Here is a 17,680-nt window from a genome sequence, read left to right on the forward strand (position 1 = left end):
CATCTCGTCCGGATGGGATTTCCAAGCCATCATTCACTGATAATTACCATCCAGACAGCGGCTGCATGCCCGACGTAAGGTTCAAGCTCTTGGCAGTGAGGAGTGAATATGGTTTTACAGATTTTGACATTTCTTAGCACTTTGTAGCTTGCCCAGAAGTCATCCAGCCAGCTACCTCTCTGCCCAAAATAAGAAATATTTCTAGGAGTTGAAGTTTGGAAAATGAACATTTCTTGTCCCATTATGGTGATGAACGTCTGCTCCGTGATCTTTAACAGAGCTGAAAAAGTTACTGGGTGGGCGCAGAGCCAGGGCATGGAAATGTGAAATACATCTGAGAAGCAGGGAGGGAGAGAGGTCTGTGCAAGAGCCCTCCTGAGCCAGAATCCACAGAGCTAAAAAGAATAGGGGACCAAAAATGAGCCTCTGCACAATGGTGGTGGAGGTTGGGGGGAAGAAAAGACAGAGACGGACAGAGGACTCCCATACACTGTTCACTCCCTAAATGCCCACAATGGCCAAGGCTGGGTGGGCCAGGCTGAAGCCGGGAGCTTAGAACTCAGTCCAGGTCTCCCACATAGGTAACAGGGACCCAGCTACTTGACCCATCACCTCCTGCTTTGCAGGGTATGCCTTAGCAGGAAATTGGACTCAGAACCAGAGTCAGGAGTCCAACCCAGGCACCCTGGTATGGCATGTGAGTGTCTTTTTTTCATTTTTTAAAAAAAAAAATTTTTGACAGGCAGAGTGGACAGTGAGAGAGAGAGAGAGAGAGAGAGAGAGGAAGGTCTTCCTTTTCTGTTGGTTCACCCCTCAATGGCCGCTGTGGCCGGCGCACCGCACCGATCTGAAGCCAGGAGCCAATTGCTTCTCTGGTCTCCCATGTGGGTGCAGGTCCCAAGGACCTGGGCCATCCTCCACTGCCCTCCCGGGCCACAGCAGAGAGCTGGACTGGAAGAGGAGCAACTGGGACGGAATCCGGAGGCCCAACCAGACTAGAACCTGGGGTGCCGGTGCCACAGGCGGAAGATAAGCCTATTGAGCCACGGCACTGGCCATCTTTTTTATATTTTTAAGATGTTTTATTTGTTTATTTAATTGAAAGGCAGAGTGATAGGTATGGAGATGAGTGGGACCTTCCATCCACTGGTTCACTCCCCAAATGTCTACAACAGCCAGGCTGAAGGAAGCCAAGAGACAGGAGCTCCATCTGGGTCTCCCACATGAGCAGCAGGGACTTAGGTACTTGACTCATCATTTTCTGCCTCAACTGTGCATTAGCAGGAAGCCAGATCAGAAGCAAAGGAGCCCAGGCTCTCTGATATAAGATTCAAGTGTCCAGAGCAGTGGCTTGACCCACTGCACCCCAGTACAAGTGTCTTAACTAACAACTTCACTGCTAGGCCAAACACCTGCCCCAATTATTTAACAAAGCCTTAATTAAACACTTAATGTGTCCAAAGCCAGATACCACTGGAGATGCTACAGGAATCCAGACACAGTCCTGTGCTCCTGGAATGACAGTCTATGGAAGGAGAAAGTTGTATACAAGGAAAGCAAAGTGCAATGCATGCTCTCCCGCAGGCTTGTCATGCAAGAGCTGTGACTATATGGCAGGGGTTGGGGGAGTCGGAGTGCTACTAAGGAAGGGAGAATGGGAGATTATCAGAGCAGGTAGAGAGGGATGAGGGGGCTTTTTCCAAGCCAAAAGAACAGATTGTGGAATACCAAGGTGCGGAAAGGCTTGATAGATGAGGGGCCCAGGGGCATCTCCTGTGGCTGGGGGTGAGGGGTGGGGAGTGGGGAGGAGTGAAGATAAGTGGCAGAAGTGAAAGAATGAAGGCTGTTCCAGAGAGAGAGGTGCCATCACCTGAGAACTGCCTGAGAAAACATTGGAAGCAGAGGCTGCTGGCGGCAAGACCAGCTAAGAGGTTTTTGCACAAGAGAGAAAATAAGGCGACTTGGGTAGAGGCAGTTGTATCAGTTAGCTATTGCTACCAGGATGCTGTGTAACAAAAAGAAACAAGGGAAAAAAAAAAAAAAACCCAAACTCAGTTGCGTGCGTCCGTTTGCATATTTTTTTCCGTCTATGCACCTGTGGATTAACAAGTGTTTAGCGATCTCAGTTCGGCTGCAAGCTTCAGATGAGTCTGTTCTATGTATCTGTCACCCACTTTGGAAAAGGGGCTTCCTGAGGCGCCTTCATTCCATCCACGCGGAGGCAGATACAGTTCAGGCTTGTGTTTGTTTCAGATCCATTAATCTCCCATTGGCCAATGCGTTATCACTGAGCCAAGTCCGCAGGTAGTCAGAAGGCCAGCTACGAGGCTACGGGAAGTATGTAGGCATATGCTTTCCCCTACATGAAAGAAAGGCAGGGAGACCACCATTCCCTCTGCCTCTGCAGTAGCAGTAAAGCTAGACAGTGAAAGGACAAGCCAGCGACTGCAGAAAAAGAAGGAGCAAGACCCAGCAATTGCTGTAACATAAGCCCCTAAGTGTCTGTTGATAAGGTGAATTGGAAGAGACAAGGACCTAGTCATCCCCAATTCTGCCGGCCATTGTGAGAAGTTTCCATTTTATTCTGAGTGCTGTTGAGGATTTTGTCAAGGTAACTCACTTTAAATTTTAAGGCTACGTTGGATTCAGTTTGGCAGTGAATTAGGAGGCAGCAAGAGTGGAACAGAGGAGACACGTCTTGAAGCTGGTGACAACCGAGAAGGTGGTGGAGTGTGCATTTATGACAGGTTGAGTCTGATTTGCTTAAGGGCCACCCAAGTGAAGATGTCAGGTGGGCAGTGGAGTAAATGGGCCTGACGTTCAGAGGGGAGGTCTTGGCTGCAGGTGTGAGCTCGGGAGGCAGCCCCACTAAAACGGTGGCCAAAGCCCCAGCTTGTGAAGGAAGTTGATTCAGACAGAGCAGAGAACAGTGCCAGAGCCGTATCCTGGTGTTGGGTGATGTGGAGCCAGGGGAGCAGTTCAAGGGCTGAGCAGTGGAGAGCATCAGGCCCTGTCCCAGGTTCTTCCACCACTAGCACAGTCACCCAACTATCACCTTCTCAAACGCCCAGCTCCAGCTGAACTCAGGCCTCTACAACAACGAGAGGCTGTAGTTCTACTGTAGTCTCTACTGTTCACTTCCTCATACCTCGACACTTGAAAGCAAGAAGTCCATCTCACTCAGCCATGCTCCCCACCCCCAACAGAGGGCTTCTGTGGAAGGAACCAGCGATCCAGTCACTGGATACAGCTCCACCTGCTAGAACCAATCCTCTCTCTCTTGAAAACCCCTGCTCCACACCCCCAGGGAGAGTGGACACTGGGTCCCACATGGGCTTGAGGAAAGTGAAAGTGTGTGGCTCCTCCTGACCCCTCCTCAATGCCACCACATTGGCAGTGTGAAATCAGCCATGATGGAAGTGTCTATGCCACGGCCGTTGGTCCAGCACCAATGCCATTGCCAGGGCCAGTCGCCACACTTCCCCCAAGGCCTGGATGGGTACCTTGGAGCTCGTTTGGTGACACCTTAATGAATGAGCATTCCCAAGGTGGTTCTGGGAGCTGCAGTAACACCACCCAGTCCCCTTAAGTCTTGACCTTGGCTTTCAAGGAGAGGTATTGGAGGAAGAACCACTCCTCAGATACTACCATGCAAGGGCTGACAAGGAAAGCTTACTCCATCTTGCTGTTTAGCTTCCCATAGTGTAGCTTCCCCCAGAAGTCAGTTGATTCTGAGACAAGGAATCGGGGTATGGAGTTTGTTGGGAGGAGCAGGAAACTCCAGTATTGAGTGGGTGAGTCAGGAGGGAGGGCAGTCAACCGCAGGTATGGTGGAAACCTCATGCAAGGGGGAGCCCCAGGAGGGTTATGCAGCCCCAGGCTCCAAGTGCCCCATCCCCATCCGAGGAGCAAGAGAGCTGGGCTATTTTTTTTTTAATTTTTTTTTATTTATTTATTTGAGAGGTAGAGTTACAGACAGAGAGGAAGAGAGAGAGAGGGAGAGAGAGAGAGAGGTCTTCCATCCACTGGTTCATTCCCCAAGTAGTCAAAATGGCTGGAGCTGGGCTGATCTGGGTCTCCCATATGACTACAGGGGCCCAAGCACTTGGGCCATCTTCTACTGCTTTCCCAGGCTATCAACAGGGAACTGGATTGGAAGTGGAGCAGCTGGGACTTGAACCAGCACCCCATAGGATGCTGGCACTGCAGGCAGCAGCTTAACCTACTACGCCACAGCACCAGCCATGGAAGCTGGGGTATTTATGCACCCACCTCGGAGAGCCAGTAGTGGAGAGCAATGTCTAGAGTTGGTCACTGCTTGGTGTTTCTGGGGTTCAGGGGAAAACCCTTGGGTCCCGTTACAAGTTCTGGCTGTTGGCAGTGAGCCGACACCAAAATGGTAACTGCATGGTGTGAGAGTGGACATGGAAGGTGCTTTGGTTTGAATGTGGATGGTGTTCATGTGTTGGAAACTTAATACCCAGATTCATATATTTGTGGTATTTGGAGGTGAGGCCTTTGGGAAGTGACTCAGCTTATATGAGATCATGAGGGTGGGACCCATGTGGGCACTAATGGCTTGTTAAGGAGAGGAAGAAAGACCTGAGCTAGTAATTCTGACTGGACCTCACCATGGGGTGCCTCCGCTGTGTTAGGATGCAGCAAGAAGGCCCTCACCCGAGGCCAGCCAGATGCCAGCTCCATGCTCTGGGGCATCCCAATATTTAGGACCAAGAGCCATCTGAGCTTCTGTAGAGTAACAGTAAATGACTAAGAGAGCATAGGGTACCAGTGAAATCTGCTACCATGGTCTCTGTGGTTCTTACACTTCATTCAGGACTCTTCCAAGAATGACAGGCAGAAAGAGCCCGGATGCCACATCTGAGGACTTCTGGCAAATATAAGGGGAGGACCCTGATTTTCTCCTCTGCCTGGCAGAGTGAAAAAAGCATCAGAAATTTAGAGACCAAAGCCTAATTCCAAAGGCAGATGACACTTTCATGGCTTCCTAGCCGTAAGTGCTTTAATCTCTCAGAGCCCCAGTGCCTCACCTTCAAATGTAAGCACAGAACCCACCCGACTTAATCTCGCGGTGTTGTCCCTAGAATTAAATGCACTTGGTGTTTGTGAACGCATTCTGCTCTCCTGTGAGCTTGTTCACTCTCTTAACCTCATTGATTTGTTCCAGAAGATTCCCACTTTGTGGTACTGTACAGTGTAACACCAGGGCTAGGAACATCCATTTGAAACCCACCCCCAAACAACTGTTGACACTGCCCCAGTAAGGAAACGCAAAGTGATGTGCAACAGGTGTTCCAAGTTAGGAGTAAAGTAGTGAAAATCCAGGGGGTTCTTATTTTTCATTAAAATAATTTGTTGGTCGAGTAGAGGTGACCTCAGACCATAGAAAGATTTTATTTTCTTTAAGATTTACTTATTTATTTGAAAGAGAGAGAGAGATCTTCCATCCGCTAGTTTCATTCCCCAGATGGCCACAATGTCCAAGGTTGGCTGAAGCCAAAGCTAGGAGCCAGGAGCTTCATCCTGGTCTTCCAGGTGGGTGGCAGGAGCCAAGAACTTGGGCCATCATCTGCTGCTTTTCCCAGGCCGTTAGCAGGGAGTTGGATCAGAAGTGGACTCAAGACAGCACCCATATGGGATGCTGGCACTGCAGGTGTTGGCTTTACCCACTTGCCACAACACTGGCCCCATATAGAAAGATTTTAAACTGTACTATAAGAGGAATATGAATCTTGTAGGCTAGGGATGATGGATCCACACAAACAGTAGGATGAATTCAGTGAATACTTTTATAAAGAACGTGACTCCATGAATCTTGTATGAATGGGTCACCCTGTGTACATCCGTCCTAAGCAAAGCACATGTGTCGTGGGCTAAATCCCTGTAGACTCTGGAAGCAGCCAGCCTTGTTTCCTGTGCAAGGACTGCCAGGAGGGAATTTGAGAATGAAAATGCAAACTTTTAAAGGCAAGAAGCAAAAACTGCCTTAGCCATCAGGAGATGTGCCTGGGAAAAGTTTCTGCATTTGGTTCTGTGAAGGGCACAGGGGCAGGGAAACAGTTTAGCTCCACATTGTGTAGGGCTGGAGCTCAAAGGTTTTTGCCCAAGAGAATGTAGAGGTGAGAAGAGGCGGGGCTGCTGCCTGGCTCGGAGTCCCCCAAAGCAACAGGTTCTGTTGCCCTGAAGGAAAGTTACTGGGGTGATGGAAGTGGTTTGTATCTTCACTGAGGTATCAGGAGAGTTATGTAAGTTACATAATAACTAGCACTTGTCAAAACTCATCTAATAGTAGCTGCGCTTAGGATCAGTGCATTTTACTGTTTGCAATTATGCTTCAATTATTTTAAATGTGGTGCCTTCTTCTAGAGATGAGCTTAAAGGCAGCTCCCAATATGGTCTATCTTTCCCCCTTGCCACCCAGCACACACCTGCAATGTACACATATGCGCCGAGCATCCCCAGCAGATGCTCACTTAAACACATGGGACCCTAGGAGCTGGGACGAGGAACCTTCAAGAGCCAGGCATCCACCCTCAAAGCATCTGATGAGCTGGGGAAACACAGGCAGGATGAGATCAGCACCGGATGGTTGGTTCTGAACTTGGAAGGGGCACACAGTCTTAGGGCCGGATGGATAGAGATGATAAGAAGGTGAGTTTCCCACTTGGCCAGGCAGAAGGTTCCAGAAGGGGGCCAGGGATGTGCTAAGATGGGAAGGGCAAAATGCCCCAGTATGGAAAGCTAGTGAGAGCCTGACTCCAGAGCGGAGAGCTAGGATGTGATGCCAGGTCCTGAGCAGAGTCCAAAACCACCTGCATTTCTTTGTTTGATAGTTAGCCTGTTTGAGGGGAGGAACCATTGTAGACCGCTTTTCCTTTTGTCTTCGCGCTCTGAAAGCAGTGCACACTAGTAGCCCAAAACCAGGAGCTTTCCAGATGTCCACACAGAAGGAATTGAACACACTGTGGCATTCTGCTAGAGCTATTGACATAATGAAATCTCAAAAGAATTTCCAGAAACTGTGCTGGGTGAAGGAGGCTCACATGAAAGAGTAGGTGCCGTATGTACACACATAGGGCCATTCATCTGAAGTTCTAGGACAGGCTGAACCAGCCCATGGGGGATAAATGGAGAGCAGTGGCTGCCTCTGGGTCTGGCATGGAGGCCACTGGAGCGCTCAGTGGGCGATTGAAGTGGTCTGTGTTGTGGTGGTTTGGGTTACCTGGATGCATGCATTTCTCAGAGCCCACCGAATGGTACAGTTATGATTCGTGAATGTCACCATATGGGAATTGCATCTAAAAATAAAAGAACCATGACCCACAGCTGAACTCTGCTTTAGTGAGATGCAGGCAGAGGTGTTGAGGTGGAAGAGTGCTGGTGGGGTCTGCAGCTTACTTTATAGTTTACTGGAAAGCAAGGTGGTGTGAGCCTTTCCACTTTGATGCTTAAAAACTTTTGTGATAACAGGTGCGTTAAAAAAAAGTTATGCATGTTCATAAAAAAGAAAGTGAGGAAAGGAAACAGGCGGTGTTGGGCAGATCACATTGCTTCTGGAACCAGCAAGGTTTACCTGGAGTGTCTCTGCTTCCAGCCTCTCTCTGACCAGTGCCCACTGCCCTGTAGAAAGTGACTTTCCTATAAACCACAGTCAGAATGACATTGCTGGGCCAGCATGGTGGCTCAGCCTTATGGGCACTGATTAGAATGCCAGCTGCTCTGTGTCCCTCCAGCTCCCTGCTAATGCACCTGGGAAAGCAGCAGAAGATGCCCCAAGTGTTTGGGCCCCTGCCACCCATGTGGGAGACCCGGATAGAGTCCCTGGCACCTGGGTTCAGCCTGTCACAACCCTGACTGTTGGCAGCCATTTGGGGAGTGAATGGGTGGGTGGAAAATCTGTCTCTCTAACTCTCCTTTTCAAATACATCAATCAGTCTTTAAAATGAAAAGGAATGGCGTTGCATGGGCATGCATTATTCATTCACCAGTTACATACCAAGCACATGCTGGGCAGAGGGTGAATTCAGGCTGTAATCTAGAAAGGCATTGCTCAAGGAGCTGCCTGTGATGGGTCCATAGAAGAAGAAATCAGAGACCTGGAGGAGCAGCCCCAGGTGGCTCAGAGTGGGAGAGAAAGTGTGACCCACATTTCATTAGAATTTTTTCCGGCCAGCACCGTGGCTCAATAGGCTAATCCTCTGCCTGCGGCACCGGTACCCTGGGTTCTAGTCCCGGTCGGGGCACTATATTCTGTCCTGGTTGCCCCTCTTCCTGTGGCCTGGGAAGGCAGTGGAGCATGGCCCAAGTCCTTGAGCCCTGCACCCGAACAGGAGACCAGGAGAAGCACCTGGCTCTTGGCTTCAGATCAGTGCGGTGCGCCGGCTGCAGCAGCCATTGTGGGATGAACCAACGGTAAAGAAAGACCTTTCTCTCTGTCTCTCTCTCTCTCACTGTCCACTCTGCCTGTCAAAAAAAAAATAATTTTTTTTCCACCCCAGACTCTGTTCAAGAGTTTAACATGGACCAATTTAGTTAATCCTCACATGGGGACTGTGTTCTCTGGATTTTTACACAGCAGAAAACTGAGGCATGGGGAAAGTTACTTGTTCCTGATGATACTGCAATGGAGGGACCCCCCTGGGATTTGCCAGCCAGGTGGCTGAGTCTGAAGCCAGTGCCCTAAACCAGGTGTTGAGTTCTTAAGAAGTTTAATTATAAAAAGCAGACCATGGATGAGATGTGGCCTTAGGTCATAGCCTGCCAGCCTCTGGCCCGGACCATCCACAGTGACTGGAAGATGTTAGTGCTAAATCAAAAGGCAACTGCAGGGACCCTAATTCCTGACCATCTTGTCCAGGTGGAGGTGTGAGGGTCAAACAGCAGGAGATACACACAGCCGGCCCTCTGAATCCACCTGTTCCATCAACTGAGGACGGACACTATGCAGAGAAAAAGTTACGTCTGTGCTGAATATGTTTGGGCTTCTGTTTCTTGTTTGTATTTCCCTAAACAGTACTTTGACACAGTATTTACATTGTATTTGGTATTCTAAGGACTCTAGAGATGATGGTTTCAAGCATACAACAGCACTTACATGGATTAGAGGAGAGAACTGAGCATCCTACTCCGGGGGTCCTGGAACCAGTTCTCTGAGGGCACCCAGGGATAACCCAGGTCTCTAAGAAACAATGGAAAAACCAAAAGACACTCCCTCCCACCCCCACTCGGTGTATAACAAAAGAAGCCTGCAGACAAAAAAGTGAGAAATTACAAAACATTCCTACAAAAATTGCCTTTTGTCTTCAGAGCCATCTAGGATTGCATAGCAGACCCTGTGTGAATGTGGGAAGATCAAGTTCAGAAGCCTGGTTGGACTTGATTCATTTTGAAAATGGTTGGCCAGAGAAACTTCTCTGGCTTGGACCCTGGCTCACACTGGGCTCTTGGTTTCTTATGGGCAGGAAATCCATTTACTCCATGCCTGTGGCTGACAGGGATCCACCCTGGGGACTCAGAGCACAACAGGGCCAGGAGTGCACGGCCTCCATCCTGCAAGAGACCTGCAGTGTTGAAAATGAAGAGCTCAAGGGGCTGGCACTGTGTTATAGTGGGTAAAGCCGCTACCTGCAGTGCCAGCATCCCAGATGGGCGACGGTTCAAGTCCCAGCTGCTCCATTTACAATCCAGCTCTCTGCTATGGCCTGGGAAAGCAGTAGAAGATGGCCCAAGTCCTTGGGCCCCTGCCCATGTGGGCGACCTGGAAGAAGCTCCTGGCTCCTGGCTTCGGATAGGTGCAGCTCCAGTTGTTATGGCCAATTGGGGAGTGAACCAGCAGATGGAAGACCTCTCTCTCTCTCTCTCTCTCTGCCTCTCCTTCTCTCTCTATGTAACTCTGACTTTCAAATAAATAAATCTTAAAAAAGAAAAAGAAAGGCTGGCGCCGTGGCTCAATAGGCTAATCCTCCACCTTGCGGCGCCGGCACACCGGGTTCTAGTCCCGGTCAAGGCGCCGGATTCTGTCCCAGTTGCCCCTCTTCCAGGCCAGCTCTCTGCTATGGCCAGGGAGTGCAGTGGAGGATGGCCCAAGTGCTTGGGCCCTGCACCCTGTGGGAGACCAGGATAAGTACCTGGCTCCTGCCATCGGATCAGCGCGGTGTGCCGGCTGCAGCGGCGGCCATTGGAGGGTGAACCAACGGCAAAGGAAGACCTTTCTCTCTCTGTCTCTCTCTCACTGCCCACTCTGCCTGTCAAAAAAAAAAAAAAAAGAAAGAAAGAAAAGAAAATGAAGAGCTTAAAAGGATTTCTGTGTCCAGGGCTGACCCAAGGACCACGTGACTGAGGCCATCCACAGCGGGCTCTTCTTCACTCTGCTTAGGGGCCCTGGGGCTCTGAGGGGCCTGTTGGCCACCATGTGGGCAGTGCAGGTCATTTCCATCATTGCTGGACAATGCTGTGCCACAGGAATTCCAAATATTGCTTCTGTCTATCTCTTCAAAGTTTGCCTACTAATCCTGTTGTATTTCTGTAAAAAAAAAATTAAAATAACCATTTACAAATATCAGAAAAGGGATTTCACTCTGTCCTGTTCTTCGCTTGGTCACTACAACTCCTCATCCATTTCTCCCCCATCAAATTAGGGAAAGGATTTTTTTAAAAGATTAATTTATTTGAAAGTCAGAGTTACAGAGAGGTAGAGACAGAGAGAGAGGTCTTCCTGTTGCTCCCCCATTCACGGAGGAACGACACTAAACCCTGCGTTGTTCTTTTGTCTGCTTGGCCCTTCCTGGGTTTGCTGCTGGTTCTTCCCGGGTTGGCTGCCGTCCACCTCCGTGGAAGGGCGGTTCCCCCTGCCACTTTCCCCACTTCCGCGGGGGAGCGGCACACCGCAGGCCGGCTCTCTCGGGGGCTGCTCAGAGGTTATTCGGATGTTCCCCTTAGATGTTCCTGGTGCATGTTGTCTGTCTCCTCCTTTATAGTCCTCTTCCACCAATCCCAACTCTGCTACCCACATGCCGAGTACGCTGCTCTCTTCCAATCAGGAGCAGGATCAGCTCCTGCAGGTTATTGGTCGAACTGGAGGCAGCTGTGTAGAAGTTGTTTACTCCTCTCCCAGTGCCATATTGTGGGAGAGCAGATGCATAGAATAAGTCTTAATTCCAGTAACTTAGTCTAGTCTGAGTTGCTCCCCACATCTTCCATTCTCTCATTCACTCCCCAGATGTCCACAAAAGCGGGAGCTGCACTGATCTGAAGCCAGGAGCCAGGAGCTTCTTCTGTGTCTCCCACACAGGTGCAGGGGCCCAAGGACTTGGGTCATCTTCTACTGCTTCCCCAGGCCATCACAGAGAGCTGAATCAGAAGTGGAGCAGCCAGGACTCGAAGCAGCACCCATATGGGATGCCGGCACTGCAGGCAGCGGCTTTACCAGCTACACTACAGCGCCGGCCCCAAGAATACATTTTAATGCAAAAGGAATACCAAGTGCATTCATATTTTCCAGTCCCCTGTGTCATGGCATTCACCCTAAATTGTGGGATGCATTTGAGTGAAAGCTCCCCGGAGATCAGGTTGACAAGGATGACAAGGATGTGTGTGGGCGATAGGTACCCATTCAAAATGGAATATTATTTCATCGTAAAAACAATGAAGTCCTGTCTTTTCCAGTGGTGTGGATGGAAGTAGAGGGCATTGCATTAAGTGAACTAAGCCAGGCACACAAATGAATGTTCTCATTTGCAGAAGCTAAGGCAAATAGTGTAGAAGGAAGAGTTTATGATCACTACAGGCTAGGAAGGGTAGAGGTGAGGGGCCAGCACTGTGTCGTAGCCAGTAAAGCCACTGCCTGCGGCACTGGCATCCCATATGGGCGCTGGTTCAAGTCCCAGCTGCTCCACTTCTGATCCACCTCCCTGCTATGGCCTGGGAAAGCAATAGAAAATGGTCCAAGTCCTTGGGCCCCTGAACCTGCATGGGAGACCTGGAAGACTCTCCTAGCACCTGGTTTTGGATCGGTGCAGTTCCAGCCAGTACAGCCAATTGGGGAGTGAACCAGCTGATGGAAGATCTCTCTCTCTCTCTGCCTTTCCTCTCTCTGTGTAACTCTGACTTTCAAATAAATTAATTAATTTTTAAAAAAGGTAGAAATTTGGGAACTGGAGATTGGACAGTGGGTACCAAAACGCAGCTACGTGGGAGGAATTGGTTCTAGCATTCTGTAGCACAGAGGGTGACTGTAGTCCACAACTGTTTATGATCTATTCCAAAATAACCAGAAGACAAGAATGCAAATGCTCCCAACACAGAGAAATGCTAATAGGGGTGAGGAGGGGCACATGGTAATGACCTCTTGATTATCACGCATTGTATATATGTATCACATTTTCTTACTGTAGCTCCTAAATATATACACACATATCAGTCTTTTTAAAAGAAAAATCATGTAACACATGATAGAGAATCCCAGTGGCCATGGGGCAGTCCAGCTGGGCCAGTGCTGTTGAAGTTAAGGATGGAATGGGACTGAGAGTGGACAGGACAAGGATACACCCTAGGTTCCTAGGAAAGCACAGATCCCTGGGGAAGCTGCAGGGCATGGCTGCCAGGCTATCCTTTGCCTCTCCATCCTAGAGCAGAGATTTGGAATCTATGCTACACAGAGTTGCTTGAGCGCCTTGCCTGTTCAGAAGCCTAATTCTGTTTAATCCTTTCTTGCAGATTCGACTGAACAGCAGGGGGCTAATCTACTCAGTGGGCCTGCTCCTGGCCTCTGTCTTTGTCACGGTAGGTTTGCAGATCCCCTCCCCCCAATTCTGGAATGTACACATTCTTTTCTCCCCACTGCGTTCTTTGGACACCAAATGGGCTTGGCCTCTCCGTGCCTGGAGACAGTGGCCCTCCAGATGTCTCGTCTCCAGGCTGTTTCTTGTAGAAGAGAATCCTAGCAACCCACTAGGATGCCTTCTGCCTTGGAGCCAGCCTCCTGCCGGGTCCCAGGCACAAACTGTTTTGTCAAGAACAAAGAGGAGATCCCAGTTGTTGTGCAAGATGAGTCCTAAGAGTAGGCTTCATTTACTTGATTGTTCCAAGTGACTCCATCCCCATAAATCCAGGGACTCAACCAATCCCTCAGAGGCTTGAATGCATTTCATGGATGGTGAACTTCTGTGCTGGCCCACTTTGTTGGCCATCACATTGATTTGTGTAATTTAATCTTCCTACCCAACAGACGTGTCTAAACAGACTCATACAGGTGCATGGAGGTCTCCATCAGCATTCAACTCTGCTGTTGAGTTGTCACATTCATACGTATTGAAACCCAACATGGTTCTCCTTGATTTTCAAGGAGACGATCATTGACATTGGCCTGACGTGTTGTTCACATACAGGGGATTCAGTCGGGCAGGCAGGAAGCAGGAGAGATCAGGCAGGGTGAGACTCAAATGTACAGATTTTACCAAAGCAAATACCACCTTACACAGAAGTGAAAATCTGTAGAACTCATTCTTTCACTGTTTGGGTTTGGAGCAGTGACACTCACCCAACAGTGTGCTCCATGCTTGGTACATATTTTTCTTCTTTGCTGTTCGTGCTACCCTCATGAGGCAGCCGCAAATATCAGCCCCGGCCTACCAGTGTACAGCGAAGGCTCAGAGAAGTCATGGGACTCACAATGAACAGAAACATAAGCTAATGACGTCAGTATGCACTCCTTGCATCATTGTTTGATTGACAGGAGACCAGGCTAACTGCTAGCTGAGCCGACCACATAGGGTTGCTGATGGAAGAGCAGTAGGTTTGGGGAGGAAAAGCGATTGCAAGAATCGTGAGTCTGCACTGCCTGTTGGAGTTCCAAGAGGAGAGGCCAAGAAAGGCATTGCCTAAGTACGAGTCCGGATTCCAGAGAAGTGTCCAGGCTAGAGTCGCCAGAATGCAGGTGGCTGTTTAGAGCTCTGCATTGGATGACGTCACCTAGGGAATCCTGTGTGGACAGAAAATAAAGAAGAGGCTCAACTTCTGAGTCTTCCAGCACTTGGGGGTGATGCTGGGGCAGATAACATTCCTGAAGAATCCAGCGAGCACCAGCTACATGGCTAGGGAGAAGCCCAGACGTGCATGGCATCCTGGAAGCCACGTGTCACAGCCGTTTCACCATGGAGGGAGCCATGGTTGCGTCCAGTGAGACGAGTGCTGAGCGCCTGACCGTTCTGCCAGGGTCAAGGGTCCTCAGTGCTCTTCAGCAGAGTGCTGTTTTTGTGAGTGATGGCAGAGGGTTGAGTGGAAAGAACCAACAGACAATAGAAGGGGAGATGGGAGGCCGCTATGTGCAGCTCTGTTCTCCGACTGAAAGCAACAGAAATCCAGAAAAGGTGTTTTCTTTTTTCAAGATAGACAGGAGAGAGAGTAGCATCCTCACATGCCAGTAGAATGATCCAAGGGCAGGCTGATGAGCGGCGTGGTGCAGATAAAAGAGAGTGAGTTGGTGGAAATATCCCCTGACATAGTGTGAGCTTTGGGATCCGGCTCATTCATGGACCTGGCCACGGGGAGTGGTGAGCAATGGTGTCACTGAATTGCAGACGGGTTACAGAGAGAGGGGGAGAGACAAAGGGAGAGAGATCTTCCATCTGCCGGTTCACTCCCCAAATGGCCAATATTGAAAGAAGTGGAGCAGCCAGGACTCGAATCAGCACCCATATGGGATGCCAGCGCTGCAGACAGTAGCTTAACCCACTGCATCACAGGGCCTGTGCCTGTATTCTATGATTTTAGGTCATTGAAATTCAGGTTAGAGCAGCCAGCTGTGGCTTGTGGGTGGGCACAAGGGGGCGTCTCAGGAGTGGGAGTGGGTGACTGGCTGAGGCAGGCAAGAGCACGAGGACTTGAGAGAAGAGGGGCAGTTCAGATCCTTCCTACGGGCCTTGAAGTCACTAATAAAGGTGGCAGGAGTCCAGCAGGTGAGCGATGGGGTGAGCAGGCTTGCATGGTTCACTGCTAACGGGGGACAGAGTGTGACAGCCAGAAACCTTGAGGTTCCCAGTGCATTGCTTTTAGGGGAAGAGAAAGAGACCCTGGTTTGGATGCAGCAGAGGGGTGGCCGGGGTGGGGGGCCATCCCCTCGGCCCCAGGCGCAGCCACAGGAAGAGAGTACAGAGGCTTCGAGGAACAGCAGGGGGCGCATCCTCAGGTGAGAGCCAGGGTCTGTTAGGGGATGCGCAGGAGCCCTGAATGGATTGAGTCCTGCCCTTTCTCCTGCTTCCAGACAACCAGCACCTGCTTGAGACCCACCAGGGGCAGCTGTTGCCCTGGGCCACCCCAGGCCCCGCAGTCGCTGCAGCCGCCTCCCAACGCCCGCTGACCCCTTCTCGTGTGTTGCAGGTGTTCGGCGTCCACCTGAACAGGTGGCAGCTGGACAAGAAGCTGGGCTGCGGGTGCCTCTTCCTGTACGGCGTGTTCCTGTGCTTCTCCATCATGACGGAATTCAATGTCTTCACCTTTGTGAACTTGCCCATGTGTGGCGACCACTGACCGCTGGGCCACCCACAGAGGCTGTTCCTCCTTTTCTGTGCAATACGAGACCCGGCCACACCCCGAGTCACACAGGCCCCACAGGGCCGTGGCGTCCGTCTCCCAAGCTGTCCACAGGCCTCGGCTCTTGTCCGGGTGACCCAGACCCTCTCCGCCCACTCCTGGGCTCCCCTTGTCTCCCTGGGTCCTGCCTCCCACCCTCTTGCCCGCCCACCTCTTCCTGCCTCCTCCCTGCGAAGACATCCAACACCCACGTGAATTTTCCAGCTCCGTTTCTGAACCGTGACTGAGATTCTAGAAAAACAAAAAACAAAAAACCACAAAACTGGCTGCTAACTGGCCCGAGCCAGGCACAACTTCTTAACAATCCCTCCTCCTTTTTTTTTTTAAGTTATTTGCCGGAAGACGAACCTAATTTATGAGCTGAGACTGTTGAGGAAGTGGAGGAGGGGGGCTGTTGGTGCGCTGGTGATGGGGAATGCTTGGGATTGCATTCTGGGTAGATTGTGGGGTTACTGGCTGTGGGGGTTGTGTTGGGAGAGGGGGGAGAGTCCCCCCACCCCGGCTTCCTTTGCTTCCTGCCATCAAGAGCTCCTCTCCAGCTTCTTTCACTGGGCTCTGATGACTCAGTGACCTGAGGTTGCCCTGCAGGGCAGCCTTCTGGGATTGAGCCCCGGGAGTGGAGGAATGGGCTGAGTGAGGGAACAAAGGCGTGACCCTTTCTGCCCACGTCCCCCCATGGGGCCTTTCCCTAGAGAAGAACAATGCAAGGTGCCGGCAGAAGGAAGAAGACGGCTTCCACCTGTCCACTCTCGCCATCTCTCTCTCACTAGGTTCTCTCTAGTTTCTCAAGCAATAGTTCTAGCCTGCCTGAGGCCTCTGACAAGCTCCAGCCGTCCACCCGTGAGGTGCCAGGCAGCCAACGACAGAAGCTTCCCCAACGTGTGTTGTCCCTAGATGTGCTCTTGTTGCTTGGCGTTCGGGGGGGACAGGGAGCAGGCCCCCAGGCCTGCCCTGCCTTCCGGGCCGGAGTTTCAGACACTGGTTTCTTGGAAAATGGAGAGAAGCGAATTTTTGCACAGATGTTGTCAACAAGTCCCAATTTGCCACTTGGTATCGAGTACACTGGACCCTGACCGCTGGCTCTTGGGAAAACGTCCTTTCTGCTCAGGCCCTGCGGCCACGCTGGCCTGGCCCCGCCCTCCCTTCCTGGAGGGATGGCCAGGGAAGGAGCAAACAGAACTGACACCTTTGGAACCACAGAATGTGTTCAGCGCAGACTTCCTGGAGGGCATAAGTTATTGTAAACGTTTATATTTTGTTTTTTGGATTTTTTTTTTTTTTTTTGCCAACCACTGTTCAACAGCCCTGCTAGATTTTGTATGATGCTGAATTATTATGTAGATTAATTCCACCCAGTTGAGACACACCCATGCTTGGTACACTTGTATTTATTGAAAACTGTGGATTCTTGCCCCATGATGCCCCTTGCATTTACGTTAAGCACTGATCACTTATCATTCATGAGGTATGGTTCCCACCCTCCTTCCCGTCCCTTGTACACATTCTGGTATGAATTGTAAAAAATAACCTGCTCCACATGGGTCGGATGTTTGTGTCTGGGATGCGAAACCGAGGCCGGCATTTTAGCCGAGGGGGCACCTGCTCGGCCGAGGAACAGGAGAGAAATCACCGATTTGGGCTCTCAGAGCTAAGACACACTTACTGATTCTGTTGCACATTTTGCACTGGTTTATGGCGATTGTTTTCTCGGACGGATAGTGTAAAATAAACTTCTCTGTTCTGTATCCTTCCTGGAGCAGAGTGGGTTCCTCTCTCCACTGGAAATGTCCACTGGATGTGGGGAGAAGGCAAGGAAGGGTGCATGATGGTAGCCACCCTGTGGCCGGATGTTTGGGCTCTGGTGTTCTCGGTTGTTGGGGTGGGGGTAGAGGGGTGGAACGGCTGGTCTCTAGCTGGCAGATTGCCAGGATGAAGTGGCCAGTCCTGGCTCCCTCGAAATCCTGAAAGACCTTAAACCTGTCATCTGGTTGTTGTAGGGTGGTTGGCTGGTTTGTTTTCCCACTGAATTTGTGAAAATGTTACAGGTCTTTTGGATGGTAACTCTTTTCCT

At 50.5% G+C, this 17,680-nt stretch overlaps 1 protein-coding gene across 1 annotated transcript in view; it reads left to right on the top strand.

The window, feature by feature from the left end:
* SLC24A3 (solute carrier family 24 member 3) overlaps positions 1 to 17,354 on the top strand; it is a 527,286-nt gene extending 509,932 nt beyond the window's left edge. Inside the window, exons 16-17 of the mRNA XM_002710947.6 lie at positions 12,736 to 12,801; positions 15,397 to 17,354. Coding sequence (XP_002710993.3) covers positions 12,736 to 12,801; positions 15,397 to 15,546 — 216 coding nt within the window. The 3' untranslated portion in view covers positions 15,547 to 17,354. The remainder of the gene's footprint in view (positions 1 to 12,735; positions 12,802 to 15,396) is intronic.
* The last annotated feature ends 326 nt before the right edge of the window (positions 17,355 to 17,680 follow it).

This window comes from Oryctolagus cuniculus, chromosome 11, assembly GCF_051225735.1.
Source record: "Oryctolagus cuniculus isolate XC-2025 breed Fujian yellow rabbit chromosome 11, ASM5122573v1, whole genome shotgun sequence".
Classification (NCBI taxonomy): Eukaryota; Metazoa; Chordata; class Mammalia; order Lagomorpha; family Leporidae; genus Oryctolagus; species Oryctolagus cuniculus.